General features: G+C 65.4%; 1 protein-coding gene across 1 annotated transcript; it reads left to right on the forward strand.

The window, feature by feature from the left end:
* Positions 1-1,644: 1,644 nt before the first annotated feature.
* On the forward strand, positions 1,645-14,763 carry LOC136021604 (nascent polypeptide-associated complex subunit alpha, muscle-specific form-like). Its single transcript, XM_065694022.1, has 7 exons — positions 1,645-2,354; positions 4,373-4,884; positions 4,926-6,843; positions 8,208-9,309; positions 10,531-12,083; positions 12,592-13,326; positions 13,368-14,763. Exons 1-7 carry the CDS (start codon positions 1,645-1,647, stop codon positions 14,761-14,763), a joined length of 7,926 nt encoding a protein of 2,641 aa, XP_065550094.1.
* The last annotated feature ends 594 nt before the right edge of the window (positions 14,764-15,357 follow it).

Genomic DNA, 15,357 nt, shown 5'->3' on the forward strand with positions numbered 1-15,357 from the left:
ACACAAAAGGTGTGCTCTCCGAGGCCACGCTCGTTCTGCAAACCCAAGAGATGTGCACTCCGAGGCCACGCTCGCCCTGCAAACCCAAGAGGTGTGCACTCCGATGCCACGCCTACCCCGCAAACCCAAGAGGTGTGCACTCCGAGGCCATGCTCGCCCCGCAAACCCAAGAGGTGTGCACTCCGAGGCCACGTTCGCCCCGCAACCCCAACGCTCGCCCCACAAAACCAAGAGGTGTGCTCTCCGAGGCCACGCTCGCACTGCAAAGCCAAGAGGTGTGCACTCCGAGGCTACGCTCGCCCCGCAAACCCAAGAGGTGTGCACTCGAAGGCCACGCCTGCCCCGCAAACCCAAGAGGTGTGCACTCTGAGGCCACGCCTGCCCCACAAACCCAAGAGGTGTGTACTCCGAGGCCACGCCTGCCCCGCAAACCCAAGAGGATTGCACTCCGAGGCCACGATAGACTACCAAACCCAAGAGGTGTGCACTCCGAGGCCACGCTCGCCCCGCAAACCCAACAGGTGTGCAATCCGAGGCCACGCTCACCCCGCTAATCCAAGCGGTGTGCACTCCGAGGCCACGCTCGCCCCGCAAACCCAAGAGGTGTGCACTCCGAGGCCACGCTCGCCTCGCAAACCCAAGGGGTGTTCACTCCGAGGCCACGCTCGCCCCGCAAACCCAAGAGCTGTGCACTCTGAGGCCACGCCTGCCCCGCAAACTCAAGAGGTGTGCACACCGAGGCCACGCTCGCCCCGCAAACCCGAAGCTCGCCCCGCAAACCCAAGAGGTGTGCACTCCGAGGCCACGCTCGCCCCGCAAATCCAAGAGGTGTGCGCTCCGAGGCCACGCTCGCACCGCAAACCCGACGCTCACCCCGCAAACCAAAGAGGTGTGCACTCCGAGGCCAAGCTCGCCCCGCAAACCCAACACTCGCCCCGCAATCCCGACGCTCGCCCCGAAACCCTGACGCTCACTGCGCAAACCCAAGAGGTGTACACTCCGAGGCCATGCTCGGCTCGCAAACCCAAGAGGTGTGCACTCCGAGGCCAAGCTCGCCTTGCAAACCCAAGAGGTCTGCATTCCGAGGCCACGCTCGCACCGCAACCCGGACGCTCGCCCCGCAACTCCGACGCTCGCCCCGCAAACACAAGAGGTGTGCACTCCGAGTCCACAGTCTCCCCGCAAACCCGACGCTTGCCCCACAACCCCGACACTCGCCCCGCAACCCCAACACTCGCCCCGCAAACCCAAGAGGTGTGTACTCCGAGGCCACGCCTGCCCCGCAAACCCATGAGGTGTGCACTCCGAGGCCACGATCGACTAGCAAACCCAAAAGGTGTGCACTCCGAGGCCACGCTTGCCCCTTCAAACCAAAGAGCTGTGCACACCGAGGCAACGCTCGCCCCGCAAACCCAACACTCGCCCCGCAACCCTGACGCTCTTCGCGGAAACCCAAGAGGTGTGCACTCCGAGGCCACGCTCAACCAGCAAACCCAAGAGGTGTGTACTCCGAGGCCACGCTCGTCCCGCAAACCCGACGCAAGCCTCGCAACCCCTAAGCTCGCCCAGCAACCCCGACGCTCTCCGCGCAAACCCTAGAGGTGTACACTCCGAGGCCACGCTCGGCTCGCAAACCCAAGAGGTATGCACTCCGAGGCCAAGCTAGCCCCGCAAACCAAAGAGCTGTGCACACCGAGGCCACGCTCGCCCCGCAAACCAAAGAGCTGTGCACACCGAGGCCACGCTCGCCCCGCAAACCCGACACTCGCCCCGAAACCCCGACGCTCCCCCCTCACCACGACGCTCGCCCCGCAAACCCAAGAGGTGTGCACTCCAAGGCCACGCTCGCCCCGCAAATCCAAGAGGTGTGCACTCCGAGGCCACGCTCGCTTCGCAAACCCAAGAGGTGTGCACTCAGAGGGCACGCTCTCTCCGCAAACCCAAGAGCTGTGCACTCCAAGGCCACGCCTGCCCTGCAAACCCAAGAGGTCTGCACTCCGAGGCCACGCTCGACCAGCAAACCCAAGAGGTGTGCACTCCGAGACCACGGATTCCCGCAAACCCGACGCTTGCCCCGCAACCCCGACACTCGCCCCGCAACCCCAACGCTCGCCCCGCAAACCCAAGAGGTGTGCACTCCGAGGCCACGCTCGCCCCGCAAACCCAACAGGTGTGCACTCCGAGGCCACGTTCGCCCCGCAACCCCAACGCTCGCCCCGCAAGACCAAGAAGTGTGCTCTCCGAGGCCACGCTCGCCCTGCAAAGCCAAGAGGTGTGCACTCCGAGGCTACGCTCGCCACGCAAACCCAAGAGGTGTGCACTCCGAGCCCACGCCTGCCCCGCAAACCCAAGAGGTGTGTACTCCGAGGCCACGCCTGCCCCGCAAACCCAAGAGGTGTGCACTCCGAGGCCACGCTCGCCCCGCAAACCGAAGAGCTGTGCACACCGAGGCCACGCTCGCCCCGCAAAACAAAGAGCTGTGCACACCAAGGCCACGCTTGCAACGCAAACCCGACACTCGCCCCGCAACCCCGACACTCCCACCTCACCACGAAGCTCGCCCCGCAAACCCAAGAGGTGTGCACTCCGAGGCTACGCCCACCCCGCAAACCCAAGAGGTGTGCACTCAGAAGCCACGATCGCCCCGCAAACCCAAGAGGTGTGCGTTCTGAGGCCACGCTAGCCCTGCAAACCCAAGAGGTGTGCACTCCGATGCCACGCTCGCCCCGCAAATCCAAGAGGTGTGCAATCTGAGGCCACTCTCGCCCCGCAAACGCAAGAGGTGTGCACTCCGAGCCCACGCCTGCCCCACAATCCCAAGAGGTGTGCACTCCGAGGCCACGCCCGCCCCGCAAACCCAAGAGGTGTGCACTCCGAGGCCACGCTCGCCCCGCAAACCCAAGAGGTGTGCACTCCGAGGCCACGCTCGCTTCGCAAACCCAAGAGGTGTGCACTCCGAGGCCACGCTCTCACCGCAAACCCAAGAGCTGTGCACTCCAAGGCCACGCCTGCCCTGCAAACCCAAGAGGTCTGCACTCCGAGGCCACGCTCGACCAGCAAACCCAAGAGGTGTGCACTCCGAGACCACGCTTGCCCCGCAAACCCAAGAGGTGTACACTCTGAGACCACGCTCGCCCCGCAAACCCAAGAGGTGTGCACTCCGAGGCCACGCTCGCCCCGCAAATCCAAGAGGTGTGCGCTCCGAGGCCACGCTCACCCCGCAAACCCGACGCTCACCCCGCAAACCAAAGAGGTGTGCACTCCGAGGCCACACTCGCCCCGCAAACCCTAGAGGTGTGCACTCCGAGGCTACGCCCACCCCGCAAACCCAAGAGGTGTGCACTCAGAAGCCACGATCGCCCCGCAAACCCAAGAGGTGTGCACTCCGAGGCCACGCTCGCCCCGCAAATCCAAGAGGTGTGCGCTCCGAGGCCACGCTCGCACCGCAACCCCGACACTCCCACCTCACCATGAAGCTCGCCCCGCAAACCCAAGAGGTGTGCACTCCGAGGCTACGCCCACCCCGCAAACCCAAGAGGTGTGCACTCAGAAGCCACGATCGCCCCGCAAACCCAAGAGGTGTGCGTTCTGAGGCCACGCTAGCCCTGCAAACCCAAGAGGTGTGCACTCCGATGCCACGCTCGCCCCGCAAATCCAAGAGGTGTGCAATCTGAGGCCACTCTCGCCCCGCAAACGCAAGAGGTGTGCACTCCGAGCCCACGCCTGCCCCACAATCCCAAGAGGTGTGCACTCCGAGGCCACGCCCGCCCCGCAAACCCAAGAGGTGTGCACTCCGAGGCCACGCTCGCCCCGCAAACCCAAGAGGTGTGCACTCCGAGGCCACGCTCGCCCCGCAAATCCAAGAGGTGTACTCCGAGGTCACGCTCGCACCGCAAACCCGACGCTCACCCCGCAAACCAAAGAGGTGTGCACTCCGAGGCCACACTCGCCCCGCAAACCCTAGAGGTGTGCACTCCGAGGCCAAGCTCGCCCCGCAAACCCAACACTCGCCCCGCAATCCCGACGCTCGCCCCGAAACACTGACGCTCACCGCGCAAACCCAAGAGGTGTACACTCCGAGGCCATGCTCGGCTCGCAAACCCAAGAGGTGTGCACTCCGAGGCCAAGCTCGCCTTGCAAACCCAAGAGGTCTGCATTCCGAGGCCACGCTCGCACCGCAACCCGGACGCTCGCCCCGCAACTCCGACGCTCGCCCCGCAAACACAAGAGGTGTGCACTCCGAGTCCACAGTCTCCCCGCAAACCCGACGCTTGCCCCACAACCCCGACACTCGCCCCGCAACCCCAACACTCGCCCCGCAAACCCAAGAGGTGTGCACTCCGAGGTCACGCTCGCCCCGCAAACCCTAAAGGTGTGCTCTCCGAGGCCACGCTCGTTCTACAAACCCAAGAGATGTGCACTCAGAGGCCACGCTCGCCCTGCAAACCCAAGAGGTGTGCACTCCGAGGCCACGCTCGACGCGCAAACCCAAGAGGTGTGCACTCCGATGCCACGCCTACCCCGCAAACCCAAGAGGTGTGCACTCCGAGGCCACGCTCGCCCCGCAAACCCAAGAGGTGTGCACTCCGAGGCCACGTTCGCCCCGCAACCCCAACGCTCGCCCCACAAAACCAAGAGGTGTGCTCTCCGAGGCCACGCTCGCCCTGCAAAGCCAAGAGGTGTGCACTCCGAGGCTACGCTCGCACCGCAAACCCAAGAGGTGTGCACTCCAAGGCCACGCCTGCCCCGCAAACCCAAGAGGTGTGCACTCTGAGGCCACGCCTGCCCCACAAACCCAAGAGGTGTGTACTCCGAGGCCACGCCTGCCCCGCAAACCCAAGAGGTTTGCACTCCGAGGCCACGATCGACTACCAAACCCAAGAGGTGTGCACTCCGAGGCCACGCTCGCCCCGCAAACCCAACAGGTGTGCAATCCGAGGCCACGCTCACCCCGCTAATCCAAGAGGTGTGCACTCCGAGGCCACGCTCGCCCCGCAAACCCAAGAGGTGTGCACTCCGAGGCCACGCTCGCCTCGCAAACCCAAGGGGTGTTCACTCCGAGGCCACGCTCGCCCCGCAAACCCAAGAGCTGTGCACTCTGAGGCCACGCCTGCCCCGCAAACTCAAGAGGTGTGCACTCCGAGGCCACGCTCGCCCCGCAAACCCGAAGCTCGCCCCGCAAACCCAAGAGGTGTGCACTCCGAGGCCACGCTCGACCCGCAAATCCAAGAGGTGTGCACTCCGAGACCACGCTCTCTTCGCAAACCCAAGACGTGTGCACTCCAAGGGCACGCTCGCTCCGCAAACCCAAGAGCTGTGCACTCCAAGGCCACGCCTGCCCCGCAAACACAAGAGGTCTGCACTCCGAGGCCACGCTCGACAAGCAAACCCAAGAGGTGTGCACTCCGAGGCCACGCTTACCCCGCAAACCCAACAGGCGTGCACTCCGAGTCATACAGTCTCCCCGCAAACACGACGCTTGCCCCGCAACCCCGACACTCGCCCCGCAACCCCAACGCTCGCCCCGCAAACGCAAGAGGTGTGCACTCTGAGGCCACGCCTGCCCCGCAAACCCAAGAGGTGTGTACTCCGAGGCGACGCCTGCCCCGCAAACCCAAGAGGTGTGCACTCCGAGGCCACGCTCACCCCGCAAACCCGACGCTCGCCCCGCAAACCCAAGAGTTGTGCGTTCCGATGCCACGCTCGCCCTGCAAACCCAAGAGATGTGCACTCCGAGGCTACACCCACCCCGCAAACCCAAGAGGTGTGCACTCAGAGGCCACGCTCGCCCCCAAACCCAAGAGGTGTGCGTTCCGAGGCCACGCTCGCCTCGCAAACCCAAGAGGTGTGCACTCCGAGGCCACGCTCGCCCCGCAAACCCAAAAGGTGTGCGCTCCGAGACCACGCTCGCCCCGCAAACCCGACGCTCGCCCCGCAAACCCAAGAGGTGTGCACTCCGAGGCCACACTCGCCCCGCAATCCCAAGAGGTGTGCACTCCGAGGCCACGCTCGCCCCGCAAACCAAAGAGCTGTGCACACCGAGGCCACGCTCGCCCCGCAAACCCAACACTCGCCTTGCAATCCCGACTCTCGCACCGCAACCCTGACGCTCACCGCGCAAACCCAAGAGGTGTACGCTCCAAGGCCACGCTTGCCCCGCAAACCCAAGAGAAGTGCAATCCGAGGCCATGCTCGCCCCGCAAATCCAAGAGGTGTGCACTCCGAGACCACGCTCGCCCCGCAAACCCGACGCTCGCCCCGCAAACCCAAGAGGTGTGCACTCCGAGGCCACACTCACCCCGCAAACCCTAGAGGTGTGCACTCCGAGGCCAAGCTCGCCCCGCAAACCCAACACTCGCCCCGCAATCCCGACGCTCGCCCCGAAACCCTGACGCTCACCGCGCAAACCCAAGAGGTGTACACTCCGAGGCCATGCTCGGCTCGCAAACCCAAGAGGTGTGCACTCCGAGGCCAAGCTCGCCTTGCAAACCCAAGAGGTCTGCATTCCGAGGCCACGCTCGCACCGCAACCCGGACGCTCGCCCCGCAACTCCGACGCTCGCCCCGCAAACACAAGAGGTGTGCACTCCGAGTCCACAGTCTCCCCGCAAACCCGACGCTTGCCCCACAACCCCGACACTCGCCCCGCAACCCCAACACTCGCCCCGCAAACCCAAGAGGTGTGCACTCCGAGGTCACGCTCGCCCCGCAAACCCAAAAGGTGTGCTCTCCGAGGCCACGCTCGTTCTGCAAACCCAAGAGATGTGCACTCCGAGGCCACGCTCGCCCTGCAAACCCAAGAGGTGTGCACTCCGAGGCCACGCTCGACGCGCAAACCCAAGAGGTGTGCACTCCGAGGCCACGCTCGCCCCGCAAACCCAAGAGGTTTGCACTCCGAGGCCACGTTCGCCCCGCAACCCCAACGCTCGCCCCACAAAACCAAGAGGTGTGCTCTCCGAGGCCACGCTCGCCCTGCAAAGCCAAGAGGTGTGCACTCCGAGGCTACGCTCGCCCCGCAAACCCAAGAGGTGTGCACTCCGAGCCAACGCCTTCCCCGCAAACCCAAGAGGTGTGCACTCCGAGGCCACGCCTGCCCCGCAAACCCAAGAGGTGTGTACTCCGAGGCCACGCCTGCCCCGCAAACCCAAGAGGTGTGCACTCCGAGGCCACGCTCGCCCCGCAAACCGAAGAGCTGTGCACACCGAGGCCACGCTCGCCCCGCAAAACAAAGAGCTGTGCACACCGAGGCCACGCTTGCAACGCAAACCCGACACTCGCCCCGCAACCCCGACACTCCCACCTCACCACGAAGCTCGCCCCGCAAACCCAAGAGGTGTGCACTCCGAGGCTATGCCCACCCCGCAAACCCAAGAGGTGTGCACTCAGAAGCCACGATCGCCCCGCAAACCCAAGAGGTGTGCGTTCTGAGGCCACGCTAGCCCTGCAAACCCAAGAGGTGTGCACTCCGATGCCACGCTCGCCCCGCAAATCCAAGAGGTGTGCAATCTGAGGCCACTCTCGCCCCGCAAACGCAAGAGGTGTGCACTCCGAGCCCACGCCTGCCCCACAATCCCAAGAGGTGTGCACTCCGAGGCCACGCCCGCCCCGCAAACCCAAGAGGTGTGCACTCCGAGGCCACGCTCGCCCCGCAAACCCAAGAGGTGTGCACTCCGAGGCCACGCTCGCCCCGCAAATCCAAGAGGTGTGCGCTCCGAGGCCACGCTCGCACCGCAAACCCGACGCTCACCCCGCAAACCAAAGAGGTGTGCACTCCGAGGCCACACTCGCCCCGCAAACCCTAGAGGTGTGCACTCCGAGGCCAAGCTCGCCCCGCAAACCCAACACTCGCCCCGCAATCCCGACGCTCGCCCCGAAACCCTGACGCTCACCGCGCAAACCCAAGAGGTGTACACTCCGAGGCCATGCTCGGCTCGCAAACCCAAGAGGTGTGCACTCCGAGGCCAAGCTCGCCTTGCAAACCCAAGAGGTCTGCATTCCGAGGCCACGCTCGCACCGCAACCCGGACGCTCGCCCCGCAACTCCGACGCTCGCCCCGCAAACACAAGAGGTGTGCACTCCGAGTCCACAGTCTCCCCGCAAACCCGACGCTTGCCCCACAACCCCGACACTCGCCCCGCAACCCCAACACTCGCCCCGCAAACCCAAGAGGTGTGCACTCCGAGGTCACGCTCTCCCCGCAAACCCAAGAGGAGTGCAATCACAGGCCACGCTCGCCCCGCAAATCCAAGAGGTGTGCACTCCGAGGCCACACTCGCCCCGCAAACCCAAGAGGTGTGCACTCCGAGGCCACGCTCGCCCCGCAGACCAAAGAGCTGTGCACACCGAGGCCACGCTCGCCCCGCAAACCAAAGAGCTGTGCACACCGAGGCCACGCTCGCCCCGCAAACCCGACACTCGCCCCGAAACCCCGACGCTCCCCCCTCACCACGACGCTCGCCCCGCAAACCCAAGAGGTGTGCACTCCGAGGCCACGCTCGCCCCGCAAATCCAAGAGGTGTGCACTCCGAGGCCACGCTCTCTCCGCAAACCCAAGAGCTGTGCACTCCAAGGCCACGCCTGCCCTGCAAACCCAAGAGGTCTGCACTCCGAGGCCACGCTCGACCAGCAAACCCAAGAGGTGTGCACTCCGAGACCACGCTTACCCCGCAAACCCAAGAGGTGTGCACTCCGAGTCCACGGTCTCCCCGCAAACCCGACGCTTGCCCCGCAACCCCGACACTCGCCCCGCAACCCCAACGCTCGCCACGCAAACCCAAGAGGTGTGCACTCCGAGGCCACGCTCGCCGCGCAAACCCAACAGGTGTGCACTCCGAGGCCACGTTCGCCCCGCAACCCCAACGCTCGCCCCGCAAGACCAAGAAGTGTGCTCTCCGAGGCCACGCTCGCCCTGCAAAGCCAAGAGGTGTGCACTCCGAGGCTACGCTCGCCCCGCAAACCCAAGAGGTGTGTACTCCGAGCCCACGCCTTCCCCGCAAACCCAAGAGGTGTGCACTCCGAGGCCACGCCTGCCCCGCAAACCCAAGAGGTGTGCACTCCGAGGCCACGCTCGCCCCGCAAACCGAAGAGCTGTGCACACCGAGGCCACGCTCGCCCCGCAAAACAAAGAGCTGTGCACACCGAGGCCACGCTTGCAACGCAAACCCGACACTCGCCCCGCAACCCCGACACTCCCACCTCACCACGAAGCTCGCCCCGCAAACCCAAGAGGTGTGCACTCCGAGGCTACGCCCACCCCACAAACCCAAGAGGTGTGCACTCAGAAGCCACGATCGCCCCGCAAACCCAAGAGGTGTGCGTTCTGAGGCCACGCTAGCCCTGCAAACCCAAGAGGTGTGCACTCCGATGCCACGCTCGCCCCGCAAATCCAAGAGGTGTGCAATCTGAGGCCACTCTCGCCCCGCAAACGCAAGAGGTGTGCACTCCGAGCCCACGCCTGCCCCACAATCCCAAGAGGTGTGCACTCCGAGGCCACGCCCGCCCCGCAAACCCAAGAGGTGTGCACTCCGAGGCCACGCTCGCCCCGCAAACCCAAGAGGTGTGCACTCCGAGGCCACGCTCGCCCCGCAAATCCAAGAGGTGTGCGCTCCGAGGCCACGCTCGCACCGCAAACCCGACGCTCACCCCGCAAACCAAAGAGGTGTGCACTCCGAGGCCAAGCTCGCCCCGCAAACCCAACACTCGCCCCGCAATCCCGACGCTCGCCCCGAAACCCTGACGCTCACTGCGCAAACCCAAGAGGTGTACACTCCGAGGCCATGCTCGGCTCGCAAACCCAAGAGGTGTGCACTCCGAGGCCAAGCTCGCCTTGCAAACCCAAGAGGTCTGCATTCCGAGGCCACGCTCGCACCGCAACCCGGACGCTCGCCCCGCAACTCCGACGCTCGCCCCGCAAACACAAGAGGTGTGCACTCCGAGTCCACAGTCTCCCCGCAAACCCGACGCTTGCCCCACAACCCCGACACTCGCCCCGCAACCCCAACACTCGCCCCGCAAACCCAAGAGGTGTGCACTCCGAGGTCACGCTCGCCCCGCAAACCCAAAAGGTGTGCTCTCCGAGGCCACGCTCGTTCTACAAACCCAAGAGATGTGCACTCCGAGGCCACGCTCGCCCCGCAAACCGAAGAGCTGTGCACACCGAGGCCACGCTCGCCCCGCAAAACAAAGAGCTGTGCACACCGAGGCCACGCTTGCAACGCAAACCCGACACTCGCCCCGCAACCCCGACACTCCCACCTCACCACGAAGCTCACCCCGCAAACCCAAGAGGTGTGCACTCCGAGGCTACGCCCACCCCGCAAACCCAAGAGGTGTGCACTCAGAAGCCACGATCGCCCCGCAAACCCAAGAGGTGTGCGTTCTGAGGCCACGCTAGCCCTGCAAACCCAAGAGGTGTGCACTCCGATGCCACGCTCGCCCCGCAAATCCAAGAGGTGTGCAATCTGAGGCCACTCTCGCCCCGCAAACGCAAGAGGTGTGCACTCCGAGCCCACGCCTGCCCCACAATCCCAAGAGGTGTGCACTCCGAGGCCACGCCCGCCCCGCAAACCCAAGAGGTGTGCACTCCGAGGCCACGCTCGCCCCGCAAACCCAAGAGGTGTGCACTCCGAGGCCACGCTCACCCCGCAAATCCAAGAGGTGTGCACTCCGAGGCCACGCTCGCTTCGCAAGCCCAAGAGGTGTGCACTCCGAGGCCACGCTCGCCCCGCAAACCCAAGAGCTGCGCACTCCAAGGCCACGCCTGAACCGCAAACCCAAGAGGTCTGCACACCGAGGCCACGGTCGACCAGCAAACCCAAGAGGTGTGCGCTCCGAGGTCACGCACGCCCCGCAAACCCGACGCTCACCCCGCAACCCCGACGCTCCCACCTCACCACGACGGTCGCCCCGCAAACCCAAGAGGTGTGCACTCCGAGGCTACGCCCACCCCGCAAACCCAAGAGGTGTGCACTCCGAGGCCAAGCTCGCCCCGCAAACCCAAGAGGTGTGCACTCCGAGGCCACGCTCTCCCCACAACCCCGACGCTCGCCCCGGAACCCCGACGCTCGCCCCGCAAACCCAAGAGGTGTGCACTCCGAGGCTACACCCGCCCTGCAAACCCAAGAGGTGTGCACTCCGAGGCCACGTTCGCCCCGCAACCTTGACACTCGCCCAGCAAACCCAAGAGGTGTGCACTCCAAAGCCACGCTCGCCCCGCAAACCCAAGAGGTGTGAACTCCGCGGCCACGCTCGCCCCGCAACCCCGACGCTCGCCCCGCAACCCCGACACTCGCCCCGCAAACCCAAGAGGTGCACGCTCCGAGACCACGCCTGCCCCGCAAACCCAAGAGGTGTGCACTCCGAGATCACGCTCTCCCCGCAAACCCAAGAGGAGTGCAATCACAGGCCACGCTCGCCCCGCAAATCCAAGAGGTGTGCACTCCGAGGCCACACTCGCCCCGCAAACCCAAGAGGTGTGCACTCCGAGGCCACGCTCGCCCCGCAGACCAAAGAGCTGTGCACACCGAGGCCACGCTCGCCCCGCAAACCAAAGAGCTGTGCACACCGAGGCCACGCTCGCCCCGCAAATCCAAGAGGTGTGCACTCCGAGGCCACGCTCGCTTCGCAAACCCAAGAGGTGTGCACTCCGAGGGCACGCTCTCTCCGCAAACCCAAGAGCTGTGCACTCCAAGGCCACGCCTGCCCTGCAAACCCAAGAGGTCTGCACTCCGAGGCCACGCTCGACCAGCAAACCCAAGAGGTGTGCACTCCGAGACCACGCTTGCCCCGCAAACCCAAGAGGTGTGCACTCCGAGTCCACGGTCTCCCCGCAAACCCGACGCTTGCCCCGCAACCCCGACACTCGCCCCGCAACCCCAACGCTCGCCCCGCAAACCCAAGAGGTGTGCACTCCGAGGCCACGCTCGCCGCGCAAACCCAACAGGTGTGCACTCCGAGGCCACGTTCGCCCCGCAACCCCAACGCTCGCCCTGCAAGACCAAGAAGTGTGCTCTCCGAGGCCACGCTCGCCCTGAAAAGCCAAGAGGTGTGCACTCCGAGGCTACGCTCGCCCCGCAAACCCAAGAGGTGTGCACTCCGAGCCCACGCCTGCCCCGCAAACCCAAGAGGTGTGTACTCCGAGGCCACGCCTGCCCCGCAAACCCAAGAGGTGTGCACTCCTAGGCCACGCTCGCCCCGCAAACCGAAGAGCTGTGCACACCGAGGCCACGCTCGCCCCGCAAAACAAAGAGCTGTGCACACCGAGGCCACGCTTGCAACGCAAACCCGACACTCGCCCCGCAACCCCGACACTCCCACCTCACCACGAAGCTCGCCCCGCAAACCCAAGAGGTGTGCACTCCGAGGCTACGCCCACCCCGCAAACCCAAGAGGTGTGCACTCAGAAGCCACGATCGCCCCGCAAACCCAAGAGGTGTGCGTTCTGAGGCCACGCTAGCCCTGCAAACCCAAGAGGTGTGCACTCCGATGCCACGCTCGCCCCGCAAATCCAAGAGGTGTGCAATCTGAGGCCACTCTCGCCCCGCAAACGCAAGAGGTGTGCACTCCGAGCCCACGCCTGCCCCACAATCCCAAGAGGTGTGCACTCCGAGGCCACGCCCGCCCCGCAAACCCAAGAGGTGTGCACTCCGAGGCCACGCTCGCCCCGCAAACCCAAGAGGTGTGCACTCCGAGGCCACGCTCGCTTCGCAAGCCCAAGAGGTGTGCACTCCGAGGCCACGCTCGCCCCGCAAACCCAAGAGCTGCGCACTCCAAGGCCACGCCTGAACCGCAAACCCAAGAGGTCTGCACACCGAGGCCACGGTCGACCAGCAAACCCAAGAGGTGTGCGCTCCGAGGTCACGCACGCCCCGCAAACCCGACGCTCGCCCCGCAACCCCGACGCTCCCACCTCACCACGACGGTCGCCCCGCAAACCCAAGAGGTGTGCACTCCGAGGCTACGCCCACCCCGCAAACCCAAGAGGTGTGCACTCCGAGGCCAAGCTCGCCCCGCAAACCCAAGAGGTGTACACTCCGAGGCCACGCTCTCCCCACAACCCCGACGCTCGCCCCGGAACCCCGACGCTCGCCCCGCAAACCCAAGAGGTGTGCACTCCGAGGCTACACCCGCCCTGCAAACCCAAGAGGTGTGCACTCCGAGGCCACGTTCGCCCCGCAACCTTGACACTCGCCCAGCAAACCCAAGAGGTGTGCACTCCAAAGCCACGCTCGCCCCGCAACCCCGACGCTCGCCCCGCAACCCCGACACTCGCCCCGCAAACCCAAGAGGTGCGCGCTCCGAGACCACGCCTGCCCCGCAAACCCAAGAGGTGTGCACTCCGAGGTCACGCTCTCCCCGCAAACCCAAAAGGTGTGCGCTCCGAGGCCACGCTCTCCCCGCAAATCCAAGAGGTGTGCACTCCGATGCCACGCTCGCCCCGCAAATCCAAGAGGTGTGCAATCTTAGGCCACTCTTGCCCCTCAACCTTGACGCTCGCCCAGCAAACCCAGAGGTGTCCACTCCAAAACCACGCTCGCCCCGCAAACCCAAGAGGTGTGCACTCCGAGGCCACGATCGACTAGCAAACCCAAGAGGTGTGCACACCGAGGCCACGCTTTCCCCGCAAACCCAACAAATGTGCACTCCGAGGCCACGCTCACCCAGCAAATCCAAGAGGTGTGCATTCCGAGGCCACGCTCGCCCCGCAAACCCGAAACTCGCCCCGCAAACCCAAGAGGTGTGCACTCCGAGGCCACGCTCGCCCCGCAAACCAAAGAGCTGTGCACACCGAGGCCACGCTCGCCCCGCAAACCACAGAGCTGTGCACACCGTGGCCACGCTCGCCCTGCAAACCCGACACTCGCCCCGCAACCCCGACGCTCCCACCTCACCACGACGCTCGCCCCGCAAACCCAAGAGGTGTGCACTCCGAGGCTACGCTCACCCCGCAAACCCAAGAGGTGTGCACTCCGAGGCCAAGCTCGCCCCGCAAACCCAAGAGGTGTGCACTCCGAGGCCACGCTCTCCCCACAACCCCGACGCTCGCCCCGGAACCCCGACGCTCGCCCCGCAAACCCAAGAGGTGTGCACTCCGAGGCTACACCCGCCCTGCAAACCCAAGAGGTGTGCACTCCGAGGCCACGTTCGCCTTGCAACCTTGACACTCGCCCAGCAAACCCAAGAGGTGTGCACTCCAAAGCCACGCTCGCCCCGCAAACCCAAGAGGTGTGAACTCCGCGGCCACGCTCGCCCCGCAACCCCGACGCTCGCCCCGCAACCCCGACACTCGCCCCGCAAACCCAAGAGGTGCGCGCTCCGAGGTCACGCTCTCCCCGCAAACCCAAGAGGAGTGCAATCCGAGGCCACGCTCGCCCCGCAAATCCAAGAGGTGTGTACTCCGAGGCCACACTCACCCCGCAAACCCAAGAGGTGTGCACTCCGAGGCCATGCTCGCCCCGCAGACCAAAGAGCTGTGCACACCGAGGCCAAGCTCGCCCCGCAAACCCAACACTCGCCCCGCAATCCCGACGCTCGCCCTGCAACCCTGACGCTCGCCGCGCAAACCCAAGAGGTGTACACTCCGAGGCCACGCTCGGCTCGCAAACCCAAGAGGTGTGCACTCCGAGGCCAAGCTCGCCTTGCAAACCCAAGAGGTCTGCATTCGGAGGCCACGCTCGCCCCGCAAACCGGACGCTCGCACCGCAACCCCGACGCTCGCCCCGCAAACCCAAGAGGTGTGCACTCCGAGGCCACGGTCTCCCCGTAAACCCGACGCTTGCCCCGCAACCCCGACACTCGCCCCGCAACCCCAACGCTCGCCCCGCAAACCCAAGAGGTGTGCACTCCGAGGCCACGCTCGCCCCGCAAACCCAAGAGGTGTGCTCTCCGAGGCCACGCTCGCACTGCAAACCCAAGAGGTGTGCACTCCGAAGCCACGCTCGCCCTGCAAACCCAAGAGGTGTGCACTCCGAGGCCACGCTCGACGCGCAAACCCAAGAGGTGTGCACTCCGAAGCCACGTCTACCCCGCAAACCCAAGAGGTGTGCACTCCGAGGCCACGCTCGCCCCGCAAACCCAAGAGGTGTGCACTCCGAGGCCACGTTCGCCCCGCAACCCCAACGTTCGCCCCGCAAAACCAAGAGGTGTGCTCTCCGAGGCCACGCTCGCCCTGCAAAGCCAAGAGGTGTGCACTCCGAGGCTACGCTCGCCCCGCAAACCCAAGAGGTGTGCACTCCAAGGCCACGCCTGCCCCGCAAACCCAAGAGGTGTGCAATCTGAGGCCACGCCTGCCCCGCAAACCCAAGAGGTGTGTACTCCGAGGCCACACCTGCCCCGCAATCCCAAGAGGTGTGCACTCCGA

Source organism: Lathamus discolor, chromosome 13, assembly GCF_037157495.1.
Source record: "Lathamus discolor isolate bLatDis1 chromosome 13, bLatDis1.hap1, whole genome shotgun sequence".
Lineage (NCBI taxonomy): Eukaryota > Metazoa > Chordata > Aves > Psittaciformes > Psittacidae > Lathamus > Lathamus discolor.